Source organism: Scardinius erythrophthalmus (assembly GCF_964197995.2).
Source record: "Scardinius erythrophthalmus genome assembly, chromosome: 1".
Classification (NCBI taxonomy): domain Eukaryota; kingdom Metazoa; phylum Chordata; class Actinopteri; order Cypriniformes; family Leuciscidae; genus Scardinius; species Scardinius erythrophthalmus.
This window is the reverse complement of record NC_138221.1, coordinates 26493163-26521004: the sequence shown is the minus strand read 5'-3', so window position 1 is coordinate 26521004 and position 27842 is coordinate 26493163. Positions and strand designations below refer to the sequence as shown.

The 27842-nt window shown below is 41.5% G+C and overlaps 1 protein-coding gene across 1 annotated transcript; it reads left to right on the top strand.

Annotated features, from left to right (window-relative positions):
* Window positions 1–187: 187 nt before the first annotated feature.
* Window positions 188–27533, top strand: prr36b (proline rich 36b). Its single transcript, XM_081381532.1, has 5 exons — window positions 188–312; window positions 13669–14351; window positions 15120–15213; window positions 22226–22440; window positions 22652–27533. Exons 2-5 carry the CDS (start codon window positions 13772–13774, stop codon window positions 26455–26457), a joined length of 4695 nt encoding a protein of 1564 aa, XP_081237658.1. The 5' UTR covers window positions 188–312; window positions 13669–13771; the 3' UTR covers window positions 26458–27533.
* The last annotated feature ends 309 nt before the right edge of the window (window positions 27534–27842 follow it).

The following is a 27842-nucleotide window of genomic DNA, read 5'->3' as shown; positions in this document are numbered from 1 at the left end:
CTTTTCATCATTTCAATGCTTTCTCTCTCTCGCCCGGTACCGTGTGCGCGTGCGTGCGCGGATCGCCAAGCGTCGTTTCATTCTCTGCTGCCAGGAGGAGACGCGCACATCTCTTTATCACCGGTAGACAGTCAGTCAGTGAGCTTCACACAGTCTCCGTCAGAGCTTCACTCTTCTGGTTTAAATCTAAACATTTGTTGCCGGTTTGATCTCGATTCACATCGCTGACCACCGGCGTTCCGCTTGGAAAGAAACGGCAGGAGACGCGAGTACCGACTGGGCGTTGCTGGAGGAAAAGCGCTTTAAAATTCGGTAAGATTCCACCCTAGAAACAAGCGGTGATTCATTAAACACGTTTCCACTGTGTCAGAACGAATTAATAAATGTCAGTGCCAATTTAAGAGATGCATTTCATTCAACAGCATGATTTACGACTGAATGCATTGATATGTAAATGAATATTAATGAGTTCTTGTTCACATCGGTCATTATAATATAGTGCCGGCGGAATAGCCTAAATGAGATCATCAGTTGAAAATGCCACTGAAGCGATCAGGTTTCACACCGGTTTGATTTATAGGCTTAAATCTATCACACGCAATCTGTTTGTTTTAGCGTTTTTTATTGCGTGTTAACCGGCATATATTGCCTTCTTTTATTCCGTGTTGCCTTGTTCATCCTTTCAGTCCGTTTCAACGGTGGATGTCTGGGCGGTGACGCCAAACCCACTCGTGCTGTGGCCAAATTTAATCACGGACAGTCCTTCAGAAAACACATACAGCACTGACAGATGATGAAGAAAAAATTATAATACAGTTTTCATAAGAGTAATGTTTTTTTGTGTGGAGCAGATGCAGTGAAACTTTCCGCTCGTGCGTTCGCTCGAGCTCTTTTGTTCTACGCCTCCTCCACCCGCCCGCTCCACATCCCAATATATTCACACACCCGCTTCATACAACAATATATTCATACACACCCGGTACATACTAATATGACCCGTTCTATTCTTCGGTCTATAGGCGTATAATATAGTATAAAAACCATTGGCTATAGAGACTGAATATGCCGGTATATGAAGGCTTTATTATACTGGATCGTATCAGAATGTAAATATATAAACTATATTCACATATTTAATCCATACAAGTATAACTGTATCTGCTTTTTAAGTAAAACTCAATGTATAATGACCTCATGCAGGCTTGAAAATAAAGGTTCCAATGGGGAGTTCCATAGAACCATTTTTAGTTCCCCAAAGAACCTTTCATATAAAAGAACCCATTCTTTTCTTAGTTTGAAGAACATTTTTAACACCTAACGAATCTTTTTCAACTATAAAGAGCTTTTTGTGCAGTGGAAAGATTCCATGGATGTTAAAGGTGTTTCACCATCTACGCCGATAAAGATGAGTGTAATGATACCGCAGGAATTAATTAAGGGACCCAACCTTCCAAAATACACGCCCGCTGGTGCAGTTTAGCTGTCTACACCCTGTTCATTTTTACGAGATACAGAACAGAGTTAACAACCAGCAGCTCGATATCATCCAATGGACTACTGTGAAGTATTGATGTTTCTGCATATAAAAAACAACCAGGAGCGATTAATCTGACTGCATTATCTTTTTAGAAATGTACTTTGAGTTTAGAGAGGATCCCGGGTGACCTATATGCACAGGGCTTGTGGGGTATTTTTTCGCTCTATGTTGGTATATTCATTGTTTAGGGCCAGTGAAAATCAACAGGGTGGTTTCTTGGCATTGCTTTCTTCTCAAATCCCTACGCAACTTGAGTCAAAATGACGCGCTTCGCAGCAGGTGCAGGTTGGTTTGGCTACTTCGTGCTGCTAAATCTTGGCTTTGTAAGTCAGTTCATCCTATTGTCTTGCTTAATAGTTCCCTTCTCTCCTCTCGGCAAACAAAAGGTTTAAGACGGATGCCTCGACCCCCTGAGGCCTTCATCTCACAGCTCAAGATCTGTCTCTTCTGCTTTTGTTTGGGATATTGTATATGAAGAGTTCAGATGCAAAAGCCTCTAAATGCCATCTGAAATTTTTTTCTAGAATGATAATTTTTATAAAGCTTGTATATTTATGTTCAGTAATTTCACTTAAATGACAATTAATAGGTAATTTGCATTGCCATTTAAGTGAAATTATTGAATTTAAATATACAAGCTTGATAAAAATTATCATTCTAGGAGAAAATTTCAGATGGCACTTAGAGGCTTTTGCATCTGAACTCTTCATATAATTTTAGGGAGGATTAAACAATTCTAGTAGTACAGACTATTTTAAGATGTCAGTGTACATGAATTCAGAATATGCAAGGTCAACTCTCTCTAATTATTCCAGATCCATTTTTGTTCCAGTGTCATTGTTCTGTCATATTATGATCCCGATACAATGCTGTGGCTGTCTAACTCCGGCCTACAGGGATTAGGCTCTTGGGGGGTCGGCATTGCCAGCAATTACAAATGTGTCATGGCATGATGGGTAGTGTGACTGTATAAGGAATTGGGGGTGGGACTGGCTCTGGCTTTGCTAGAGAACAATTTACAGAAAATAGCATCAGAAAGGTCAGATCCTTGTTTATGAATATCTAAAGTGACATAAGAGAACATGACTAATATGCGTAATCTGGCCCACCAACGTTTGCTTGCTCACTGTACTCTCTTAAAAATGGTTTATGGATGGTTCCATAAGGAACATTTTGGTCGCGTTGTATCTGCGTTGACGTAATTTCCAATGAAACATGAAGCTAAGGCGGGACATATTGAATGGCTCCTCCCCCTTTTCAAATAGCCAATAGCGTTTAGTTTACCTCACAGACTGCGAGTCGTACTTGACAGCACCATGGAAGCGAATCCGATTCAATAGTAGAGGTGTAAATAAATTCTAGCCGTTTCAATCTTAACCAATGTAGTTAGAAAACGGAATAAAACAATTTTTCTCCAACCCATATTGCTCTGTGACGTTTCAACGGTTGCTTTGGCCAGGTTGTATTTATAGCATGGGGGCGGAGCTTTAGATTCTAGAGAGCATTTGATTGGACAGAAGATGTGATGAGAAGCTGAAGTCCCTGGTGATGTCATAAAAATCCCTGATCCATTTTAGCAGAAGTGAGAGACTGTAAGTTTTGAATGCTTATATCTCCTCAATGTGAATTTTGTCATTGGTTTGGAACTCCAAACCAGCTTATTCATAACCTTAAGACTAACATATTCATAATAAAAGTGAAAAAACTTTTTGATTTCAGGGGGCCTTTAAAGGCCAGGACACACCAAGCCAACAGTCGGGCAATGGTTTTTAGCATCAGTCGGCTACATTTTTTTGGTGTGTTCCACACCGTTGGCTCTAGTTGGACGCCATCTTGTTTTTTTGGGGCAAATTGAACTTGTAGAATCGGTGTCAGGCCGTCGGCGAGAGACAGAACTCTGATTGGCTGTTCAGCTTAGCGAACGAGAATAAAAGTGAAAGTGATGAAAGCAAGCAAAGAAGTCAAGACGGAACAAATAGAAGGCTGTTATATGATTTTAGATTCTTAATGTCCTTCACACTGGTTCTTTTAAGTACAGTTCACTGAACTGTTCTTTGAGGAACCAAAAATGGTTTGGTTACACATTGTTTTAAGGTGACGTAAGTTACATTGCACCGACTCAAATAAGTAGTAATATTAATAAACTACATGTACTTACTATAGAGTTACGGGTAGGGTTTGGTTTAGGGTTATTCACTTGTAATTATGCATCATTTAGTGCATAAGTGCATGTAGTAACGTTTAACTATGTCACCTCAAAATTACCAATGGTTCTTCTAATGCATAGGAAAACACTCTTCTGGAGCCTTTATATTTGAAAGTGTGTTGTACACTTACTGTTGTCCCAAGAGGAAGTTACAGTGGTTTTCCTGTGTCATCTGTCGTTTTCTGATAATTCTCCCTCCTCCGGTAAAGATAGCACTCTTGGGGCTGAGCAGTTGTCAGAGACAGTTGGCTCTGTTTGGATGGGATATTGTGTTGCAGCTGTGGTGTTCTGCAGGGTTCCGAGTGCTTTTTTGGGGTGTGTTTTTTGGTTACGGTTCAGCTTTCTGTAAACATGTCTGCTGTGCAGTTGTAGCGCTCTTGCTGTGTTAATCTCCGTCTGAGGCAACATTATATCAGAGCAGACATGCAGTCCTGTCTTGATGCATTTTGGTCCTTTGTTCTGGTCTTGGCAGATGTCACTCAGTGAATGGCATCTTTGAGAGTGTCACTGATTTCATGGGGTGCGGCAATTTACTAATGGATGTATTGACCCCGCTGCATTTCTAAAGGTTATAGTTCATATGCAGTGTCTGAAAGTACATATTAAAATAACCCTGAAAACTAGGTGGCTTGATGCCGTAGGGCTCCATGCAGTGGAAAATGTCAACCAAACTTATAAAGGCTTGAGACTAAATTTCCTTTAGCATCCAGCTTACAGTGTTCATAAAATATTACTTGGATGCATCCACGTAAAAATAAACTTGAGTTTTATGCACAATGCTTTGTGCAAGCATTGTGTATTTTGGGTGGTTGCTTCCCAATTCTCTGTGATGTTCTAGTCTGTCTGTGGGATTTTTTTTTTTAAATATCAATGTATGTTATTGCAGTTGTTTGAGGAAAATCTGATGTGCTCAAGATGCCAAATCATTATGAACTCAAACATTTCTCATTTCTCTCTATCTTAGCAGCTATCCACATGAGTTTTTACAATAAGGTCCTATTAGTGCATTAAATAACTGAGCAATGCATCTGTTGCAGTATTTATTAATCTTTGTTAATAAATACACAACTGTCCATTGCTATTCATGTTAGTTTATTAAATAATATTTACAACTTTTGTATTAGTCAATTGGAATTTACATGAACTAAAATGTAAATGTTTGTGAATTATTTTTTTCTAATGTAGTAAACTAATGTTAACAAATGGAACCGTATTTTAGTGAAATCTTGTAAATATAACTATTGTCTATGGCAAAAATAACTAATTTATGTGTATTTAATTTCTGATTGTATGAGAGAAATCTGAGAGGTTGATAGTTGCCAGAAACAACCTGAGCAATTAGATTTCCTCTGGGATAGTATTATTTAGGAGAGCTTTATCCAAAGCAGCTTACAATGCATTTTAGCACAAAAACATTCTGTCTTGAGCAACCAGGGGGTGAATATTTTTGCTCAAAGCCACAACAGTGAAAGGAGAATCGCTTTTGCAGGATTTTTATACCTACAACCTTTGGCTTGACCAGCTGAGATCCCCAACCATTACAGACTAAAACCAATGTTTGGTTGTATACAGCTTCATTAAGATTTGCATTTCTCCAACGGGCATGTTATAAAGTTTTATTTGTTGAGTCAGAACAGAGGCTCAGAGTCCATCTGGAAGGTGCCAGTCAGCTGTGAACAGAAGGATAATCCTCTTATAGGTACAGTCATTTCCTGTGGAGTGAGTGTCACTTCCTCCTGTTTGCTGAAGGGCACGTTTATTGTCCAGTGCAGATGACGTTTGTGGCCATACTGTCCCAAACAAACACACGCTATCAGATGCCATTGATCAAACCCCCCACCAGCTGGACTTTATCAGCTCTTATGTAATTTGGTTCTTCTTTGTTTTGTTTTTTTGTGCTCACAGTAGATAATAGAATCGAGCAGCTCCTCAAATTACAAATGAGTTAAAAGGCCCCCTTGCGCCCAAACCTCCCAATTTCAGCATGTCCACATGTTCTGCTAATGCACTTCCCATCTGTGCTGCGACCACTGCACTTTCTCTTCTGATCAATATCCTTCTCATCTCATAATTTCTCCTCTAATTCTCTTCGCCAGGTGGCATGGTACACATGCTGGCGCACATATCTGGCCCATGTCCTGTGTGCATCCCGTTGTGCGGGTGTCCATCGGAGGATCACATAGGATTAGCATCATGCTTTGTCCCAAGTTAACAAGCTCTGTCATGTGTTAATCTCCCTGTCCCCAGGGGACCGAGTTGGTCCGCCGCTGGTTGCGATGTTTCTCCCTGCGATGGACAGAGGTGCTGGTACCAGCTCCCTTGGTCATGTGACCCTTCTCTGGCGTTGTGTGTCAGACGGATGCACAATTTCCCGAATTTTTTCTTTGAACAGTTTTATTGCATTTCCTTAAATTGCAGTGCTGTTTTAAGGGGCCTTTTTACAACGGAAGCGCTCATGTTCACTTTCCTGAAGCTCAAACAGTAGAGCGTTGGTGCTTGCAATGCCAAGGTCATGGGTTTGATTCCCAGGGAAAGCAAGAACTGATAAGAATGTTAATGTGTACCTTGAAATGCAATGTAAGTCGCTTTAGATAAAAGCATCTGCCCCATGTAAAATGTAAATGTTCACAAACCACTAGACGGACTGCAGCAAAATAGAACAGAACCGTTATTCATTTGCTATGCCTTCTTAAAAGATTGACATTTATGGCACAAGATGCATGACATGATAAACAAAAAATATCTTTCTGACATTCATTCAGCAAAAGTTTTGAGCTCCACCAAGAAGCTTTGTTTGCTTGCAAAGAATACAAAGGTTTTGCAAGTTAACGCACAATTTCTTTGGGGGAAGGGAAAAGTTCTACAAGCGAATGTAAAGTTGCTTGGGGGAAGGCAAGTGTTTTGAAAGAGAGCATAACATTTCATTGGTTAAGGCAAATGTCTTGCAAGAAAGTTTCTTGGGGTAAGGAAAAACATTTGTGACCAAGCGCAAAGTGCTAGGGCTCCCCCAAAATGCAAACATTTTGAAAGAGAGAGAAACTCAAAATTGCTTGGGGGAAGTCAAAAGTTTTGTTAGAGAGTGCAATAGTTTTGGTGAGCAAACACAATAGCTTTTACCATCACAATGTCCCCTCCATTAGAGATTTTGAAAGGATGAGAAACGCAAAGTTTCTTGAGGTTCTTTTAGATTTTGCAAATTAATATACAATTTCTTGGGGGAAGGCAAAAGTTTTGTGTGCAAACACAAAGTTTCTTGGGGTAATGAAAAAGTTTTGCAAGAGATTGCAAAGTTACTTGGGAGAAGGCAGAAGTTTTGCGGTTTCTTTCTTCTACTTTGGCGAGCACACACAATAGCTTTTTCCATCACAATGTCCCCTTTAGGGTCTTTAGGGTACAAAACAGACAGAACGCAAGCACACATCTAGCGCAAACGGCCTATAAGTGTCCCTTTGTAGGTCACTAATCTGTTGCATCTCAGACAGTCGTGGAGTGTTTCACTCCCAGGCATAACATATGTTCCAGAAACCTTACGTAAATCTTCCTTAGAGTACAGGGATTACCTCTTCGTCACCTGGATGCTGTCCAGGTGTCTGCCGCAGAAGTAATTGGTGCCCCGGGCAGGAAAAGCTTCTTCAATCACAGCTAGTTTAGTCTCGGTTTACCATTGGTTTTGTTTCCATCAAGTCCCCTGAGGGTAATACACTCAAAGTGGTTTCTTACAGCCTGACGTCACTACCTTCCTTTCCTTGCTCCGCTTGCGGATTGTACCATTGAATGGGCAGATCTGTTTGTTTTTGTGTGTTGGACAGAGCGGCTTCCCAACCTTTGGCCAAGGGTGTTTTGGGAATGCGCTGGCCGCGATCGCAATCTCCACAGCGGGGGCAGTAAAGTGGCTTTTGTCAGCTTGGACAGCAGCGGTCCTGTCATGTGCCTCCTTGTGTTTCTATCCTCTTTTCCCTCCTCCGCGAGGGCCACCACCCCAACAATCCCTTCTTTGGTGACTTGTTTCATTGCAATGCACCTCGGGCCGTCCAACTTCATCTCGGAATGTGTATGCTGTATAATGGGCTCAGTCAGAGAGTCATGTCATTGGCATATAGAGAGGGAACCAGTATCTCCACACAGATGCGTCTAAGACGCCGTCCGCTCTTGAGTGCTATTATGTAATTGTGTTTGTGTTATGGACACCAACGTCCAATGGACTATTCATGGACTATTCATGGACTCATGAAAGCGGTTCTGTGACGCAGGCCTCAATCACACCTTGAGTCAGTCTTTTGCTTGTGCGCTGTAGAGAAGGCTAGCATTATATGATGAATGGAGGGATTGAAGTACTTTTTTGTGATTAATTTAAGCAATGAACATTTTAGTCTCATTTTAGTCTTTTCTGGCCATTGATTTGTATTTTAATTTCTGGCTTTCAATGATTTCTGTTTTGGAAAATATATGCAAATTAGTGTATATTTAATTAGATAATGCCTCATTTGCATACCTCAATGTAATGTTTCAGAAAAACTTGTAACACTAAACAATATTTTATGTAGTTTTTTAATTTAATAACTCTTTCATTTAGATTGGGGTCATTAGATTTTTGGGGGGGTCAGAAAAATGGGTCACAAAAGGTGTTTTGTTTTTTTGTTTGTAGAAACAAACAAAAACCATAGCTATCAATTTACTTATAAATTGTCATACATTTGGATTTTTACCACTAATGTGCCCTGTAAATAAATTTATAGTGTTACTGTATTCGGTTCCTCCCTGCTGTGGCTTTACATGGATTTTATTAGCATATGATATTTGAGGTAAGGTTTTATTCTTGCTTTATTCTGAATGCTCAGAAGATGCCTGAAAAATTTGATTACAGATTCTTACTCAAACCCTTTGACCTTTTACTCTTCAGACTAGCGTGTTTCTTAACCAGCAAACTGCCCTTTTTCCGCCCCACCCCGATGAGGACCCCCGGTGCCCCTGTTTGTGGTGGTCCTTTCTGAATAGAGCCACTGTTCCCTTGTTTAGACTGATAGACAGGGGTTGATGGAGACTTCTGCAACCTCCGGAGGGCAGGGGTGGGGGGTTGGACGGGGAGGTTAGAGGGTGCATAAAGATGCTGTACTCAAAATAAAAATTCTTGGGCCTAAATATAAGATTTTTTTTTAATTTCATACAAAAAAATCCATCCTTTTTATTTAAATTGTTTAACAAAACATACTAATAATCTACATGTGATGCATTGTCAGTCATACATACATTTCTGCACTCAAAAAATCATGGCATATTTGCGTTTTATTTCGATAAATATTATCACATTAAGTTTATAAGTTAGTTTTATTAGTTATAAGTTCATTTATTAGTTAAATCTGTGTGTGCCAAATATGTGCCAGTATGGAAAATATATATGGAATTCAATTGCATAAAAAACCTAACTCATTTTTTTAAGTGTGTATTATCTGATCGGAGGCACAATGGAGAATTGGCCGGACAGATTTGATATGTGAAATCCTAAACTGTGGCAAATGACAAATTAGTCAGCCCTCTGACTAAATGCCAAATCAGAGGCCCGCCGCCAACAACGATGTCCCCAGTGCATGCAAACGGGCCGGGAGAAGCCATGCGATTCATGCAGCATCTTGGCGGTGTGCAAATTTGTGCTTCATCTCTCACAATCTCTCCATTGATTGCGATTCAAAGGGGGTAAAAACATTTCCTATAGTGAGCTATTCAGATTTTTTGCAGTATTCTTGTTCTTCAGTTTTTAGACATGTGGGTTTGGCCCGGAGTGGCTAAAGTTAAGATGGCATTAGCCTGTTAGAACCTGCTGTGCCGCAGTGGTTAGCTGATTGTGAGAAGCAAGCTTTGCACACAGGGAACATTTTAAGGCACAATGCAGTACTTAAAAATGCATATGGCTGTGTTGTGCTTTGCCCTCAGATAAAGAGGCCAAAGTGCATTTTGCCGTTACAATGCGGCGATGACCCGATTAGCATGAGGGTGATCTGCGGTTCAGCGGCGGGACAATTAAAAGACTAATGCGCCGTCGCTGGAGACCTGCCAAAAACACTGCTTCTAGAAGGTATGCAACGCTTCTGTGTATGCCGTGTTTGTTTACATCATATGTGGGTCTACAGGGGATGAGCGCTTCTCGCCCGGCTACTGTTAAGAGTGGAGTCATCCCTTCAGGAGCATTAGGATCCTGCACAGGGATTGGTTACGATAATTGGATGAGGCATTAAGCATGAGGCGTGTGCAGGTTCGTCCCTGAGAGTGACGGAGTGTCGGTAAGAGGGTTTGTGCTTTAAGAAGGTTTGTAGGTACGATGGGTCTTATGTTTGTAAGGTCACAAAGCCACCATATTTACCTTTTCTGGTCATTTTCTCTCCATCTCGTGCTCTCTAAAGCTGGGTTTTATATTAAATGACATTGTGTTTATCACAAAGATTTTGTAGCACGTTAGGTTTGTAGATTTAGTAGGCCATTCGGTAACCTAAAGCAGTGGTTCTCAATCTTATTTTTACTCAAAAGGACCCCCATTTTCCAACACAATATTCGAAGTCCTCCACCATGTAGGCCCCATATTTATTTAAAGGTGCCGTAGAATGGATTATTTTATTATTTTATAATGTTTCCTGGGGTGCCCTTATAATGTTAGTATGTTTATTAGATCAAAATTTGTTATAATTTAGAAATAAAAGGCATATTTCCTAGCCTGACTTCATACCCTGATCTGGACACTCTGTTTGAAGGGGCGTGTCTGCTGTGAGACTTCAGTGTAAACGCCCACTGCTGTGATTGGCTGACATGCTTGCATATGAAATATCTGGCATTACATGTAGAGCTATCTGGAAAACATTTACTATTACAGCGATTATACGTTTTTACTATTACAGCTATCGGGATTAACGAATCATGATAAGTTTTTTAAGTATTTAGATCTATTCCAGCATTGAGCAGATGACAGCCTGTCGATCGCGTGAATGAAGATCTTATCACTGCAACGCGATTTACTGATGCATAAACAGTGTTGAATGACTTTGAGAGAAAGATTATCTGTCTGGACTTGAACAATTACACATCAGAAATTCACATAACCCACTGGTTCTCCAGAGGCTCGGATGAAGGAGCTAAAAAAATATTTTTGTGTTCATTTGTAGTTACATCCAAACACTGAACAACTGCCATGCTTCGTTCGCTCGTCTGCAAGCCACGATGTCTCTCGAGGAAAAAACAATATCGCGCTGGATCTAGATAACACAGTGTAAATTATCGTTAATAAAATCACTACTTACCGCTTGCGGGAATATAACGTTAGTTGAAATTGCCCCCTTCGTCCGTTTGAGACGCCGAGAGAAGCCTGGCTGCTTGATATTGTTCCAGGTTAGAAAAACAGTCCGCGGTGAAATGGGCAGAGCAACTAACAACTTCGAATTAAACTGTAGCGGTATCCGATTATAGATAGATTATAGATAGATCTGCCATTTTCTCTATGATCCTCGCTTGTTTCTTCACCTGCAGAACTTCCGATGATTCGGCTGTGCAGTTTCGCCTGGCACTGAGCATGGGCTGGCTTATGCAAATTTTTAGAGGCGTACATATTAATGATCCCAACTGTTGCGTCACAGTTGGTGTTATGTGGAGATTCGCCTGTTTTTCAAAAACGAGATTTAAATAAGAAAGAGAAAACTATGGTGTTTGAGACTCACTGTATGTCATGTCCATGTACTGAACTCTTGTTATTTAACTATGCCAAGATAAATTCAATTTCACATTCTAGGGCACCTTTAATACACCTGTAGACACATTGGGTATTTCTGCAGTAATTATGACAAAGCTCCTTGTTTTTAAATTTATTAACACAATCTGGGAGCGCTGACACATTAACCACGATTAATTTTGGGATTTCAGAAGTTTCAAGAACTGTATGTCCTTCAATAAAATTGATTTATTGAGGGATGATGAAACATACCAAAAACTGTTTTTTTCATACTTGCCTGTCGAAATCAGCCACTTTGTAGGTCATCAGAAGTCAGAAGAGGTCAGATCCTCCCCCCAGAATTAGATGGACAGCATAGGCTTCTGACCCCCAGGGTCACTATTGTTTACATGCAGAGGAAGCTGTCTATATCCCTCAGCAGGATCGTTAAGGTCGTAAGGCCATGTGATGGTGAGTGTGTTTTCCTCTCGGAAGGAGGCTGTTTCACTCCTCTAATCTCTTCAGCTCTCCACCACCTGACGTTCTTGCATCTGATTCTCATCTATCATTCCAAACTGGATCAATAGCAAGAGAAAAACAGTCAGAATGGGTAGAGTGGATGCAACAAAGCCTGTATTTATAAGCAATATTAAAATAGAGAGATGTGATCTAGAGGAGATGTTTTTCATCAGGGAAAACAGCCCTTGAGCTCTCTGAGGTGGAAGTGATGTTGCATGTGGTTGAGTTTGTTTAAAAAGCTAAAATCTTTGATGTTCTTCATTACAAACTAATGCATTATTTAATCCGACTATATAGTTACTTTTTGTGATTGCGTAGTTGGGTTCATTTAGGCATCTAATAACATGGCAATTGCACTCGGATCCGTACCAAAATAATCAGTCCAAGATTGCCTGAACAAAGTTGTCCCGGCCTGATTGAAAATGAACACTGTAGTGAACCACTTTTGGTGAGAAAGCAAATCAACCCAACAAACCAAACTGTATCATAATTCATAATGGGAAATGTGGTGTGTAAAAAGCAGCACTGTCTGATTCTGAGCATTTTAGTTATTGCAGTTGAAAGCTGAATCAAACCAAGAAGAATATGTGTCATTGTAACAATTTAAGTCCCTGTTTTGGAACAAAGTGAACAATCTGCAGGTCTAAAAAATTGTCTCTATTGTTCATATGCCATGTGAACAGTTGTTTTCAAGTCAATGTGGTTATTGTTAATGTCATCAAGTACACAATTCCTATCAGTAACCGATGGCCATAGATAGATCTCTGTCTAAGACATAATATATCTTTTCATGTCTATTTTCTCATTTCTGGCAGCATAAATGAATTGGGTTCTTTCCCCGGGGCTTTCTCTCTCTTTTCCATTACTGTCTCTCTCCCCCTCCCCCAAGTTTCTCTCATTTGGGATGCTCAGCTGCCTGGACCATCTGTGTGAGGACTAACTGAGGAGATTTTGTAATGGGCAGAATGAGTCTGAGGGGTGGAGGAATGAATGTCGACCTCAGAAAGAAACTGGAAGATTCTGTAATATAATGAGGACGAGGTGTCCGGTGACACTGATGTCTGCCTTATGAGTGTGCGTTTTCAGTGTTACTCTTACTCAGTAATTTTTTTCCCATGCTCATTTGAGCCAAGCCACTTCCTCTCGTTGGCCTCTTCCACTGGATGAACTTTGCTGTGGAGCTGCTGCTCTTAAATCATGCAAACAACATCTGCGTCAGCAAGGCATTGTGGGTAATGCATCTGGCATTGCTGCTTTGCTAGTAGTTAGCAATTAGAAATCCCCCCAAAGGGTTTTGAAAACCCAGATATTTTTTACACAAGAAATGGCACCAAAATAATCTTATGATGGATGTCTTGCCATATGTAAAACTGTATTAATGACAGCTATAATCTTATGCCAACCATCACTCCTAATAGATGGAAACATCATCTTGTGTGGCTTTAATTCAGTTTGGTTACAGTTTAAACAGATCCACAAGCTCTGAATCAGCTGTTGTTTTCCCTCGGCACAGCAGGCTATTTACCTCATTCCTAATCTCTTTCTTAAGCGGTTTCTTCAAGCATTTGCATGCTAACCAAACCTGACTCTTTATCTGATTGTTCTCTTAGGTCCGTCCGCCAGTGAGAGGGGGTACAGATTTCTGTCTTGCTCAGACTTGTTTTTTATTGTCTGAAGTCTCAAATCAGACTATAACTCTTTTTTTGCTTTTGCTTTCAGGTCAATCGAAGGCCGTCTGATAGCAGTAGACTCCAACTAGTGCACTGAGTCCTGGGTTCCTGATTTCTCTCCTGCTGAGACGGACCTCCAGGACTAGGACAAGATGAAACCGGATGGTGTTGACACAGCAACAATGGAGCCAATGGAAGCATTAAATGCAGGTCCTGCGATCGAGGTGGCGCCAGTGGGTGAAGCTCAGGACCAGGCTTTATCCACAATGCAAACAGAAGGTGAACCACAGCCAACAGAGGCACTTTCAGCAACCAATGAGACTGGAAAGGACAAGCCTGCAGACCCCAAAGCTAAGACGAAGGCTCCTGCCAAAGCAAAGGCACCCACCGCTGGTACCAAGGCATCCACGACCAGCTCCCGTCCCACCACTGCTCAAAGCCGTCTAACAAACGGGGCACAGAAGTCGCAAGCTAATGGAGTCACCAAAAAGACCACAACAGGAGGCCTGGAGAAGAAAACCTCTACCACTTCTGCTTCTAAAAAAACAGTTGGCTCCACTACTGCACCCACAACCAAGACCCCTACCAAGGTGGCTGAGAAGAAGCCGATGGGGACGGCGAGACCTGCCAGTGCTCCAGCCAATGGCTTGAAGACAACAGGGACAGCGCAGCCCCCCAAGAAAGCCCCTGCTGCACCAGCTAATGGCCTGAAGTCTAAACCAAAAACTACAGGTAAGTCAGAAGAATCATCTGAGCTTCTTGATTCTTGAAGTTCAATGAAGGCCAGGTGTCTCCAACCCTTCTCCTGGAGAGCTGGGCTGTATCCGAAAACACCCCCTATACCCTTAAATAGGGTCTTGAATCGTACATCCATCCGTTTTCCAAACCGCTGGTCCAATGTGGGTATAGCATAATATCATACAGGTATAAATTCATAAATTCAAGCATAATATAATTGACAATAAAATTGTTTAGTTAAGGTTTATACATGCTAGTTTCCATGACGGAGTTCAAGATAAATATTTTCATCTTACTACTAGAGCTGCCAGCTTGCTAAGTTTCAAATGATTATTAAACAGCAAGCACAAACTATGCAAAAGCGGCGAACTCAGTTTCTGAATTCGCTCACTCGTATTCATTCATTCCTTCAAATGGACTATATTAGTGGAGTAATGTAGGGAATAGGGAATGAGGGTATAGGGGGTGATTTTAAGCATAGCTCTGGAGTCCTGCAGACTTCATTTCCAGCCTGGCTCCAATAATTACTGCCTGTAATTTCCAAGTTATCTTGAAAACCTTGATTAGCTGGTTCAGATGTGTTAGAATTAGCAGGACTGTTGCTCTCCAGAAGTGATCTTGGAGACCCCTGATGTAGGCTAGATTTTTTTTTTCCAATAAAGCAATTCTGGTGTAGCACATTATCAAATTTCAAATTAACTTTCTGTATTTGTCTTATTGTTCAGTGCTCTAAAACACCCTTACCATCATCCTTCACTCTAGCTCCAGCCTCAAGGCCTGCCACTGCATCCACCACCAAGACCGGCACCACTGGCTCTCCCAAACCTGATAGGCCACCTGTCGCAAAGACAACCAGGTAGGCGTCTCATTGGTTGAGCTCCTAGCCCAGGGTTTGTAGGTTATAATTCCGCAATGTGGGCCATTGCAGTAGCTCATTCTCTTCCAAAGTCCTTCAGGCATTGCTCATTCAGCCTCACGTTGCAGTCCATATCTCTCACAATCACTACTTACTCTTCATTCACTGAATACTTAAAGCATTAGGCATCAATTCTAAGCCTGAACAGGAAAGAATTTTATTTGCTTGGAAATTAACTGGCACAGTCCTCAAATTCCTGATTACAAAAAACTGTGAGGGGGAACTCTCTCACGATTGAGAGAAATTTTAGACTCTCCCCAGAAAGTTTCCATAATTATACCAACAGTCTTGTGAGCCCCCCAGTAGTTTCACACAATGAGATGCTGATATAATGCAGATCTCAATATACCCAGGACAGATGCAGTGGTTAGGATGGTTATCATGCAGGGACACAATCTTAGTCATGCTGGGAATCATAACATTGAGCTCATCCGAGCTGTTTTGAGATGCCTGCAGACAGCCATGAACAGTGAAGGAGTTTTTTGTTACTTGTTTATAGAGGCAATGAGGGACATCCTGAGGCCTGTAAAGGAGCTCAGACTCATGATGTTATGTGTGGGTGGGGGAAAAATGTTTTTGTGACTTTTGTAGCATGTGAACTTTTGTAATGTGATATTTGGTCCTGCAACCATACATTTTTGCAGATCTCTTTAGATTTTGACAGATGTTGATCATCTTCTTTTCCTTATAAGATGCTTGAAGTGTGTGTTTTTTTCCCCAGTGCTTTTAAAGTAAGGAAAAAGGACAAAAGTGAGTCTGTCAAAGTTCTGTTTTGGCGGTTTTAGGTAATTTCTACAATTAATTGGTGTTTTAGTTAGTTAGTAGCCTTGTATATCATTTAAAAAAAAAAAAAAAAACATTTAGGAGTGGTTCAAAGATGACAACAAACGCCAAATATATTTTTTATAGGCAAAAATACTTGCCCACAATTTGTGTGATTAATTTGATCTAAGATGTTATTCATATTCATGCTATAAAAAGTCAAAAACAGAGCTCTGCCATGACTCCTCCCACATCATAAAGCTGAACAGGAAGTTTATTTCAAGATTAATGGTGTTTAGAGTAAGAAAGCTGCTGTCTCAAACACAGATTACATCACATACTGCTTGAAAAGGAAAGACAGTGTAAATTACACTAATAGCACTGCAGTATATTCCAGCACTGGGTTTAGGAAAGATAATCTGGGGAATCTACCCTGAGCCTTTGTTTTCCGTTTCTGCCTCATTATGATTGTAAGCTCAAACTCTATATGGCAGCAAAAAGGCCTCTTGTTGTCCAATTAGTGCAGGAGGTTTTTTTTGTATTGTTATTTTGACCCTGTGGGCATCTTCGATCTAACACGTATTTAATGCTACCTCAGGCCAAGGAAGACAAAATTTTTGCAGTTGAGCAGCATAACAAAAAAAAAATTGACCGCAGTGTCTTAATATTAATTTAACATTTGCTTCACAGTCCAGTAGTATATGACTCAGTTTTGGGCGCAGCACATTTTTTCTTTGCATTTGTGTGAGTGTGAAGAGTCTTTGTGTAGTGTGCATATACGCCTTCAGCAATAGAGGTTGTACAGGGAATTCTGCATCTTCTGTACCTACTGGATTTTAAATAAATAAAACATGCCATTGGCATTAATGGTGAAAAAAAGCTTTTACATTGCTACATAAAATATGTAGGATTGCAGTTTCTACTAGCGGCACCACGCAGATTTGCAAAAAAATTATAACTGTTTCCAAACAGGTATTCCAAACATTCTCCAATGTTGCAGTTGGACTGCTGAACTAAATAGAGCAATGTTTTAAAAGCACTACTGTTTAACACTTTTCAGGCTGGGATAAGGCAAAACAAGGCAAGGCAAGTTTATTTATATAGCACATTTCATACACAATGGTAATTCAATGTGCTTTACATAGAAGGAATTAAAGTAATCAAAAGAATATAATCAAGAAGAAGAATTAAAACAGTTTAGAATAAAAAATGAAATAAATTACAGTGAAAACAGCTGGTATAATAGCTAAAAGCGGACTCACGATGCTTTGAGTAAACCCTTGGTATTTCTAGCTGATAGTGATCTGTTGGGTTTATATTCAGTGAGCATATCTGCAATGTATTGAGGTCATAGGCCATCGAATGATTTATATACCAGTAATAATACTTTAAAATCAATCCTAAATGTAACTGTGAGCCGGTGTAAAGACCTCAGGACTGGTGTGATGTGTTCATATTTTCTGGTTCTGCTCAGAATCCTGGCGGCAGCGTTCTGTATGAGCTGCAACTGTCTTATGGTCTTTTTGGGAAGGCCAGTGAGGAGTCCGTTACAATAATCCACCCTGCTGGTGATCACACCAAGATTCCTGACTTGATTTTTAGTTGTTAGACCCCTAGCATCAAGGTATGCGTTCACTTTGAGAACTTCATCTTTGTTTCCAAATGCAATGACTTCAGTTTTGTCTTTGTTTAACTGAAGAAAGTTTTGGCACATCCAACTGTTGGCACAGGGAGTCAATGGGGCTGTAATCGTTAGGCGATAGGGCTAAGTAAATCTGTGTGTCGTCTGCATAGCTGTGGTAAGCAATTTGGTTCTCTCTCATTATTTGGCTCATTGGGAGCATATACAGGTTGAACAGGAGTGGCGCAAGAATTGAGCCTTGAGAGACTCCGCATGTCATGGATGTCCACTCAGACTTATGGTCTCCTAAACTCACATAACAACCTCTCCCATCTAAGTATGACCTGAACCATTTTAGGACTATCCCAGAAAGCCAGACCCAGTTTTCCAGCCTGTCAAGAAGTATGTTATGATCGACAGTGTCAAATGCAGCACTGAGGTCCAGTAGTACCAGCACTGATAATTTGCCTGAATCAGTATTTAAGCGAATATCGTTTATTATCTTTATGAGCGCTGTCTCTGTGCTGTGAAGCGGTCAGATTGAGAGATAAAGAGAGCAAGTTTTTCAACATTAAGAAAAAACAGTCGTGTTCAAATGGGGTCGTGTTCAAATGAATCCACAGCGTTGGTCGATAAAAGCAGTGCAAAGATGAATGCAAGTCATGCTAGTTGCACTAGTGTAATGCAGACTTGAAAGAACTGGCCAGAAATATGAATCATTTTGATTTATGTCGTAGCGCAACCTTAATGGATGAGCTCTTTCCTGATGATGATGTCATACTGATGTAAGAGCTATGGGCTAGTCGGTAAAGGGTGCGTCTGTTGCTAAACCATTTCTCATAAATTAGTTTCTCTCGTTCTTTGTCCCTTTGGCTCTCGTTCATTAGAGTTTAGACCTCCAGAGAGATGTTTTATTGCAGCCACTGCACCTAATCTCTAAATGGAGCGTGCGTGTCTCTGAGTGCCCAACAGCCAACTTGATGGATGCTTTACAACACTTCAGTGATTCTGAGTTTGCTGCAGCGCTTGCGTGTTCTTCGCTTGTCTGATTTCTCCATCTTTCTAGGCTGTGCGTGTTCACTGGTGTCCCGCTCCTGCAGTTTGACATGGCTGTTTTCTGGACATGCACATTTGTCTTCACTTTTCAGTTTAGCTGTGAGACGCTGTGACCTGCTGCGGATTATTTTTGAATTGTTTAGTTTCCTCGAATTTTAAAAGCCTTAAAACGTATATCGTTCCCACCAACAAGAAATAGTGATTAACTTAATTTCATGTCATTTCAAATCTGTATGATTTTATTTCATGGGACACAAAAGTAAGAATGTTGGTGTCTAATGAAACTGAATGGAGGCATTATAAGATATTATTTTATAAGATATTCTTCAAATAGCCACATTTTGTTTTCCACAGAAGATAATCATATGGTCTTTTCTGTGGGGCACAGTCTGAAAGCCACTAAACAACAACAAAATGGCTGCATGCGCTGTCTAGTTAGTGCAGGAGTCTGTGTTTACAGGCATCTTTGATTTGATGCATATTTGCTGCCGCAAGCCAAGAAATCACTGCAGATGTTCAAATTAAGATTTATGACCATTTTTGCTGTTGGGGTAAAATACATAGATCAAATTTTATTCAGATGAACGACTATTGGCCTTTATTAAGCTAACACAGCAAGCTGACATGCAGGTGAGTGCCAGCAGGTAGACGCAATTTCATCAAACGCTGCTGAATCACAGCTTCACTAATGCATTGGGATTCAACCTGAAGGGACGTGAACCTCTTTATTGAGGTTAAAGAGTCCCTTCAGGCCAGAGTGCCTTATTAAAATCTCATCAGCCATAGTCTGCCAGTCACTGGCTCAGGAGGAGGTCGTCTTCCTCATTGCCGCTGTGGCTTCAGGGGAAGTTTTGTCACTCACAAATGTAACAGCAAGTTAAACAGTGTTTATAAACCAATCCGACTCCAGGCTTCTCCTTCGCTCACAAATCATTAAAGTGCTATCTATAAAATGCCTGAATTGCGTGCCATTAGCTTGAGGCAATTCACGCAAATGCATGTGTGTCAATGTGCTTGGATTGTTTTTAAGCTTCGGTGCATTTTTAGGTTTTAATCTGCATTGTATTTGCCCCCAACCATGACACAGATCTGACGGCAAATTACACTCAATTGAGGATAAAATGGAAAGCGATGGCCTAGTTTGTTTTTGTTGTTTTGTTTTTTTTTCTATTAGGGAAATATTTTTATTTAAAGATGATAATCAATGGCATTATTTACTCACCCTAATGTTACACCGAACCTGTATGGCTTTCTATATTTTGCAGAAAATTCAAAGATAAGCTTGCAGATTTTCAACAGAGTGAATGTAAACAAACAATGTGCACTCTTTTTCGATATTATCTGCACCCAGATATCTTGAACTTCCATATTTTTGTATTTCGCCCACGGACAGTCGGGTGTGCCAAAATCAAAGTGCATTGTGGGTGTTAAAGTTTTTGGTAAAAGGGAATGCCACAGCCCCTTTTCTCTGTTTTCTCTAGTCATGTTGCACCGATTTCAATATTTCTTCATGTTTCTGCTGCATAGACAGCCAAGTTTTATTAAAAGATCGTCATATGAACTATTGTTATGGTGTATTATTGTGCCCGTTTTGGAGCTTGACAACTCCTGGTCACTGTATACTTTCATTGTATAATAAAGAGGTTTTTGTTTCTCTGTCCCACACTCTCTTGAACTCATTCTCTGTCTCATGTGTTCCAAGAGAATGATGCTTCTGCTCATCTCTGCAAGCTCTCTTCCTAAACTGAGTCATCCTGTCACTGTAGATTATACATATCAGTTTTATGTTTGAGATTAAGAGGAAGACTTTTATAGAACCTCTCATTCGCTCTCTTTTTCTGTCGCTCTCATCTCTGTCTTTCTCATCTCATAGTGCATTCTTCCCTGTACTAGGCAAAATTTTCCCCCAATGTTCCATTAAATAATTATTTATTTTCTACCTGTTATATGACTCTATGATTCCAACCAACTGTGTGTCTTTACTGTGGTCTACTAAGTATGACTTTTTGATGCTGGTAAAATCAAGGAAGAGATGACTTAATGAGAGAGAAAAAGCATTAAGGTCAATATTTGGGGCTCATCATGATGTTTATAATGATGGCTTTTATTTTATATTGATAACTAAATAATATAGATACTGTAATTAAATATATTGGCCATCCTTAAAAAAAACTGCACACCTACTTTATGAACTGTACACAGGCCTAATTATCAAGTTGGCTTACAGACTAATGTACTAATCCAGGTTGTGAGCTTAAGTAGGTGTTTTTGTAAAGTGAAACTAGGTTGAGGAGCTACAACACACCACTGCATTAATTCATGCGTGGTGTGGTTTTCTCTGTAAGGTTTATCTGTTTATAGACATGCCCTCTTTGTTCCAGAACTTTCACTGCAGGATCTCTCTCTCTCTCTCTCTCTCTCTCTCTCTCTCTCTCTCTCTCTCTCTCTCTCTCTCTCTCTCTCTCTCATCCACTCACTCTCTCACCTGATACTCCATATGTAGGACACCACAATTTTGTAGCATCTCATCCCTGCAAGTGCTTTGCCTATATGAAATGGGGAATGCATAAAGCATGTATTTTAGCGAGATCCATACTCTCTTCCCGAGTGGGATTTGCATGGTTATTTTTACTCATCACAATGAAAGATTTACATGGTGCTCGCTGTGTCTTGTCGCCCAGCCTCGTGCTCTCCAGCTCTTTATTTAGAACAGGAGAGACACATGCAGTGGAGCATAGACAGAGGAAATCAGAAGCTCCTGCCAGACCCACAGGATGTAGGTTAGTTTACTCAGACATGACCTGGACAAGTATTGAGTCACTGGCGTGTGCCGAGTTTAACTCGCACTAGACCAGAGAGGACAGATACTAGATCCCTTTCTCAGGGCAAAACATGTATATTACCACTGAGTCAGGCACCGCAGGATAGAAGAGAGGCATTATGGGTAGAAAACTGGGGGAGGGGTTTTCTTGAGGAGAATGTTTTTGCTAGTATTAACATCGCTCTAGGTTGTGTTACGGAGCTGCCTGTCCTGGCCTTCTGTGCTGTGACTAACAAACCTCTGTCCAATGAGTCACTGCTCTAGATGGGATATATGGGCCATCACCCACAACTAAAATGTCATAAGAAGAGGAAGATGGAATTGTCCTCATACACACTAGTATCAGAACTTCTCTGTGTGATCTTTCATTCTGCTGTTTAACTGAAAGGGGTCTTTGTCCTAGCTGGACATGAAAGCTCAACTGAAGTCTCTTCTTCTAAAATCTCGACTTAAAGGGATAGTTCACCCAAAAAGGAAAATTCTGTCATTTACTCACCCTTATGTTGTTCCAAACCTGTATGAGTTTCTTTCTTCTTTTGAACACAAAACAAAAGAAAGAAACTTATACAGATTTGGAACAACTTGAGGGTGTGTAAGTGATTAAAGAATTTTCATTTTTGGTGATCTGTCCCTTTAAAAAATGCCTTAATGACTCACCACACCTGTTATTAAGATTTGACTGCTATCTGCAGGTCTGTTGGCTCTGTTCCTGCTGCTCGTTCTTCACCTGCTGCCCCTAAGCCTGCGACCCCAACCACTCCTGGCAAGACATCTACATCCAGACCAACTACTGCTACACCCAAGACACCATCTACTACTGCTAAACCTTCTCCTGCTAAAACCACAGCACCCCCTGCTGGTCGCACTCCCACTCAGACTCCTAAGACCACAACACCTGTCAAGAAAGGTGGGCACCTCGTGGAATACAATAAACGCATCCATGTAGTACAGATGTAATCCTTGGAGCATTCATACTGTGTTTAAATACTTGAATACTGATATTTTAAGAGTAAATATTTTATAAAATAGATACTTTCAGTCTACAGTATTTAGAGTGCTGTTTAAATTGTGATACCGAGTGAGACCGAGTTTGAAATTATATATTCTGTTTTCTTTAGATGCCAGTAAGCAGCCATCCACTCCAGCAACCAAGAAGCCCACATCTTCTCCACTTACCCGGCCAGCACCAGCCAAGACCACCAAACCTGACACACCTAAGTCAGCCTCCACTGCAAAGGCAGAATTAGCCTCCAAGAAGCCCACCACCTCCAGCAAGGTGGCAGATGTTAAGACTAGTAAACCCAAGGAGAGCAAAGCAACACCTTCTAAGGAGGTCAGTGCAAGCTCCAAGACCACAGCCAGCAAGCCAAGTGCTAAAACAAGCAGCCCAAAGAAGTCAGTTGGCAGTAGCACTCCAATGCCAGTGAAGGGTGGCCCTAAAGCCTCCCAGCCAGCAGACGTAGCAGCCACAGAGGTTGAGAAGAAGGATGTGGTATCTGCTGTGGTTGCAGCCACTGCTGCAGCTTCTGTTGCTGCTGCTGTTGTTTCTGTGGTGACCTCTGAGGAAGCCCCTGAAGAATCAGCTACAGCTTTTGTTCCTGCTGTCACTGAAGAGGCACCTGAGGACTTGTTTACCCAAGTCAATCCTGCTGCCTCTGAGGTGAAATTAGAAGACTCATTTACAACTCTCATTCCTGCTTCCTTTGAGGACTCTAAAGATGATTTTAAAGAAACGGCTACATCTGTCTTTGCCCCTACGGAAGCAGCTGAAGAAAAAGTTACACCTGTCATTTGTCCTGTCTCTGAGGAAACACCTGAAGACATAACTACGTCTATCATTCTCCCCACCTCTGATCAGGCACGAGAAGAAACTGTTTCACCCGTCATAACCCCTACCTCTTATGAGGCACCTGAAGAAACAGTTTCACCTGTCATTCCTCCTGCTTCTGAAGAAACACCTGAAGATAGAACTACATCTGTCATTACCCCTACCTCTGATGAGGCACTAGAACAAACTGTATCATCTCTCATTCCCCCTACCTCTTATGAGGCACCTGAAGAAACGGTTTCACCTGTCATTCTTCCTGCATCTGAAGAAACACCTGAAGATAGAACTACATCTTTCATTACCCTTACCTCTGATGAGGCACGAGAAGAAACTGTATCACCTGTCATTCCCCCTACCTCTTATGAGCCACCTGAAGAAACTGTTTCACCTGTCATTCCCCCTACCTCTGATGAGGCACGAGAAGAAACTGTATCACCTGTCATTCCCCCTATCTCTTATGAGCCACCTGAAGAAACTGTTTCACCTGTCATTCCCCCTACCTCTTATGAGGCACCCGAAGAAACATTTGTACCTGTCATTCCCCCTACCTCTTATGAGGCACCTGAAGAAACTGTTTCACCTGTCATTCCCCCTACCTCTTATGAGGCACCTGAAGAAACTGTTTCACCTGCCATTCCTCCTTTATCCGAAGAAACACCTGAAGACACAACTACATCTGTCATTCCCCCTACCTCTTATGAGACACCTGTTAAAACTGTTTCACCTGTCATTCCTCCTGCCTTTGATGAGGAACCCGAAGACACAGTTACACCTGTTATTTCTCCTACCTCTGATGAGGTAGAGCTTGTCTATCCCCAGGATGTCCCCCTGAGCATGGACACTTATAAAGATGATAATGCCATGTCTCAACTGGCTGCTGAAGTGGATATGGTCAGCCTGGAGGAACCAGTGCCTGCTGTGTCTCCCCTGGGCACCACAATTCTGTCCCCACCATCCTCTCCCACCGGCCCAACATTCATGCCAGTCGAGCTCCCAAGCTCAGCTCCCATACTGGGCTTGCAGGGTCCAGCTGAACTGTGGGCACAGAGCTCTTCACTGTACACCAGCACTGCGACCATAGAGAACCAGGTGCAGGAAAGTCAGCAGGATGAAGAAAGTGAGCATGATGATGAAAAAGAGCAGAATGATATACAGATACCCTCTGCAGCAAAGAATGTGATGGGAGACTTTGGTCTGCTGGGCTCAAATGGTGTGGATCACATCAGAAGTGCGGCTCCTGCCTGCCCCTGGCAAGAAAGAGAAGAGGCAGTGGAGAAAGCTGAAGAAGAGATTAATGAAGACAATGATGAAGAGGAGGAAGAGAAAGAGGAGGAGGAAGAGAAAGAGGAGGAGGAAGATGAGGAAGATGAGGAGGAGGAGGAAGAGGTTAGAGAGATTGGCATAAAGGAATCAGTGCCCCAAACAGAGAAAGAAGATGACTTTAAAAAGAGGGTTGCAGATTTTGCCAGCTGTGACTGGGGTATGATGCAATCAGATGACATGTACAGCAGTAACAAACATGACTCAGAAGTGACATCTCCCTTCAATGCTGAAGACAGCTGCAGTGCTAAAAAGACAGGTGACTTCATCATGAGCGAGACAGACAGGGAACAGCCATTCACAGGGCCTCCTGGTATTCAGTCTTTCGGTAGTGAAGATGAAGAAGATGATGAGGAAGATGAGCATATGAAGGAAGACATGGATCTGGGCTTAGAGCATGATGATGAGTATTACAAGAAACAGAAAGAGTTAGAGAAGGAGGACCAAGATGTGGAAATGGTCCACAGGCACATGGCTGAAAGTGGACTTGGAGTTTGTGGAAATGATAGTAATGAAGATGATGATGATTACACAGAAGAGCGTCATCTAGATCTCAAGGGTCACACTGCTGCAGCACCATCTATGCCTTTGAAGGCAGCATGGAGTCATTCAAATCCATTTTCTGATCCCTTGGCCCAGCCTGCTTCCGTCCTGTCTGAATCAAGCCTGTCATATTCAAGATTTCAAGAGCCAGAAACACTTAGCAAATTCCAAGTCGATCCAGACACAACCACCAAATTCTCAGCTGATCCAGATACACCACCCAAATCCCCAGCTGAGGCTTTTCTGGACATGAGTCCACCCCTGATTCAGGCATCAGAACCTCAATCTGATATTCGCAAGGATACTGGGAGCTCTGTCCCAGCAGAGTCAGGTATCTTAGCTGCTCCTGCAATTGGAATGTCCCAGTCCAGCACTCTCAGTGGGACAGCCCTGGCTGCTCACAGCAGCAGTGAGACCAGCACACCTGAAGAGCTTCGGGATTATGACAGCAGCTCAGGTGTAGAGTCCCGATCAGACAAGCAGCAAACACCAGTCCCTGCCATGCAGACAGACATGGAGCAGGACCTTGGCATTCACCTTGAGCGTTGTGATGGGGAAGAGGAAGAGGCAGAAACTCTGCCGGCCGATGAGGTACAGGGTGATGCCGCAACAGCGCCAGCCTCTGTTCCATCATCACCATCAACCTCCGGTGATGAGGCCAGTGATACAGAGGGTGAGATGCAGATAAATGACCCTGATGTCACGGTTGATGACAACACCACAGTCCCCCACAACCTTGCAGCCCTGGAGGAGGATGAGGAGGCCCCTGAACAGATTGGAGAGGAAGATGGTGATACGCCTCAGTCAGCCAACTCTGTGGCCTCCTATGGTTTTGACTGCTCCGCGTCCATCTCCAATGCCCACTCCATGGCTGAGAGCTGTGGAAAGAGCCCAGGTATCTTTAGCTTGGAAAATGAAGAGCAGCTTCCAGAAGAGGCTAAGGATCCCTCTTTCATCAAGGAGCTCACCCTGCCAGCAGCTACCGCCTACAGTGATGACTCGTTGGGCTGCCCAGTGGATTTGCTGCCTATAAGCGAGCCCACAGAGAGAGATGCTGGGTTTGATGAGCACTACATGCTGTGCAGTAAGACAGACCCAGGCTCTATGGAGGAAATGGATCCTGAGTCCCCCATGCACCTCTCACCCCAACATGGGGACGATTCAGACGGCCAGCCACCTTACTACTCTGCTATATGTGATAAGACTGATAACTTTCTGGCAGGTAACGTATAAAGTCCCTACTTCGGAATGCACCTTGTCTACCCCAGACCCCAAGCTCCCACCCTGTGTCCTTCATTTCTTCCAAATGTGGGGTTAGCGAGCGGAGAAAGTAATAGAAATAAGTAATAGAAAGGGGAAAGACAAAATGGAGCCGCCAGGTGAGGGATTATAGCTTTGTCTGAGCTGCTCTCTGTTCTTTTATTACCACGGTGATGGTTATGATTGTATGGCTTAAATTTGTGTATGTACAGTAGCTATTCTCATTTTCTATTAGAATGTACTTTTTAAATAACACTGCGCTTCATTGCACCCCTGAACCTGCAATGTTAGACTAAGTTAAGATAACGTCCTTTGATGAAAGGACAAAAATGCAAAAAAAATAAACACTTGGTGGACTCCAACTACCTTTGTATTTATCCTACTGTTTTTACCAATCAAATGTCAATTTTTTATACTTTGTTTTTTTTTCTTGTTTTAATTTGATTTGTTAAGATCCCTGTCTTACCTTAATGTTTGTACACAAATCAGTTTTCCTGCACTGTAAAAGTAGCTTTACTGTCTTTTTAAACCTATTCCAGCACTAACTGTTTTAGCATTAAATACAGGTTAGATAATCTTCAGAAGCTTTTCACTCTCAAAGTGTTTGACATAGGGGGGTGAATAAGTGTTAGATGGCAAGTCATACTCCAATTTTTGTTTGTGTTTTGTTAGTTTTGGGCTACTGCTGCGCATTTTAGTGAAGGATAACATAGATTGGCACGTAACTTAAGTGCTTTAAAGTACTGGGCTCAGATTGATCTGTATTCTTTCATTTACAGTAGTTGGACATTTGTACTTCAGAACGGACTACTATTTCTGTTCATGGAAATTCAAGTGTTTTCTTGCATTTGTAAAACTTAAAATGATGCTCGCAGGTCAGTGTACTGTGAGTATTGGGACATTTCAACAAGAATTGGAACTGCATGTGCAACTAATTAAGAAATTGTTATAATCTTGATATGATTCCAGACATCATCCAAGGATGTCTGGAAATTAATGATTCACAATTAATTTTTTTCCCAAAATTCCATTAAACATCATTGCAAGGCTGTCTGTTCCTGTTTGTTTTGTTTTTTGAGTGGCATGATGGTCTATTCTCATCCGAGTGCTCCTGTGGAATTTTATTTTGAACAGGAAATGGATATCTGCTGAAATGGTGTTTATTCCAGATGTATTTTGATGAAATGACAGTCAGTGCTCATAGTCTTTAACCCCCCTCTTCAATAGCATGTCATTCCTCCTAAACTGAACTCCAGAAAAGGACCCCTCCCTGAAAGCCAAACACAACTAAGTTGCATGGAATCTCAAGGAATTAATTTATGAATTTCAAGAATTGCCTGTTTTCATGTAGTATCATT

What these genes read in the sequence shown, in the direction of transcription:
- prr36b (XM_081381532.1), top strand. Translation starts at nt 13,772, where the DNA reads ATGAAACCGGATGGTGTTGACACAGCAACAATGGAGCCAATGGAAGCA. An exon ending in GTCTAAACCAAAAACTACAG is followed by an intron (nt 14,352 to 15,119) that starts GTAAGTCAGAAG and finishes CCTTCACTCTAG; the next exon opens with CTCCAGCCTCAAGGCCTGCC. An exon ending in CCTGTCGCAAAGACAACCAG is followed by an intron (nt 15,214 to 22,225) that starts GTAGGCGTCTCA and finishes TGCTATCTGCAG; the next exon opens with GTCTGTTGGCTCTGTTCCTG.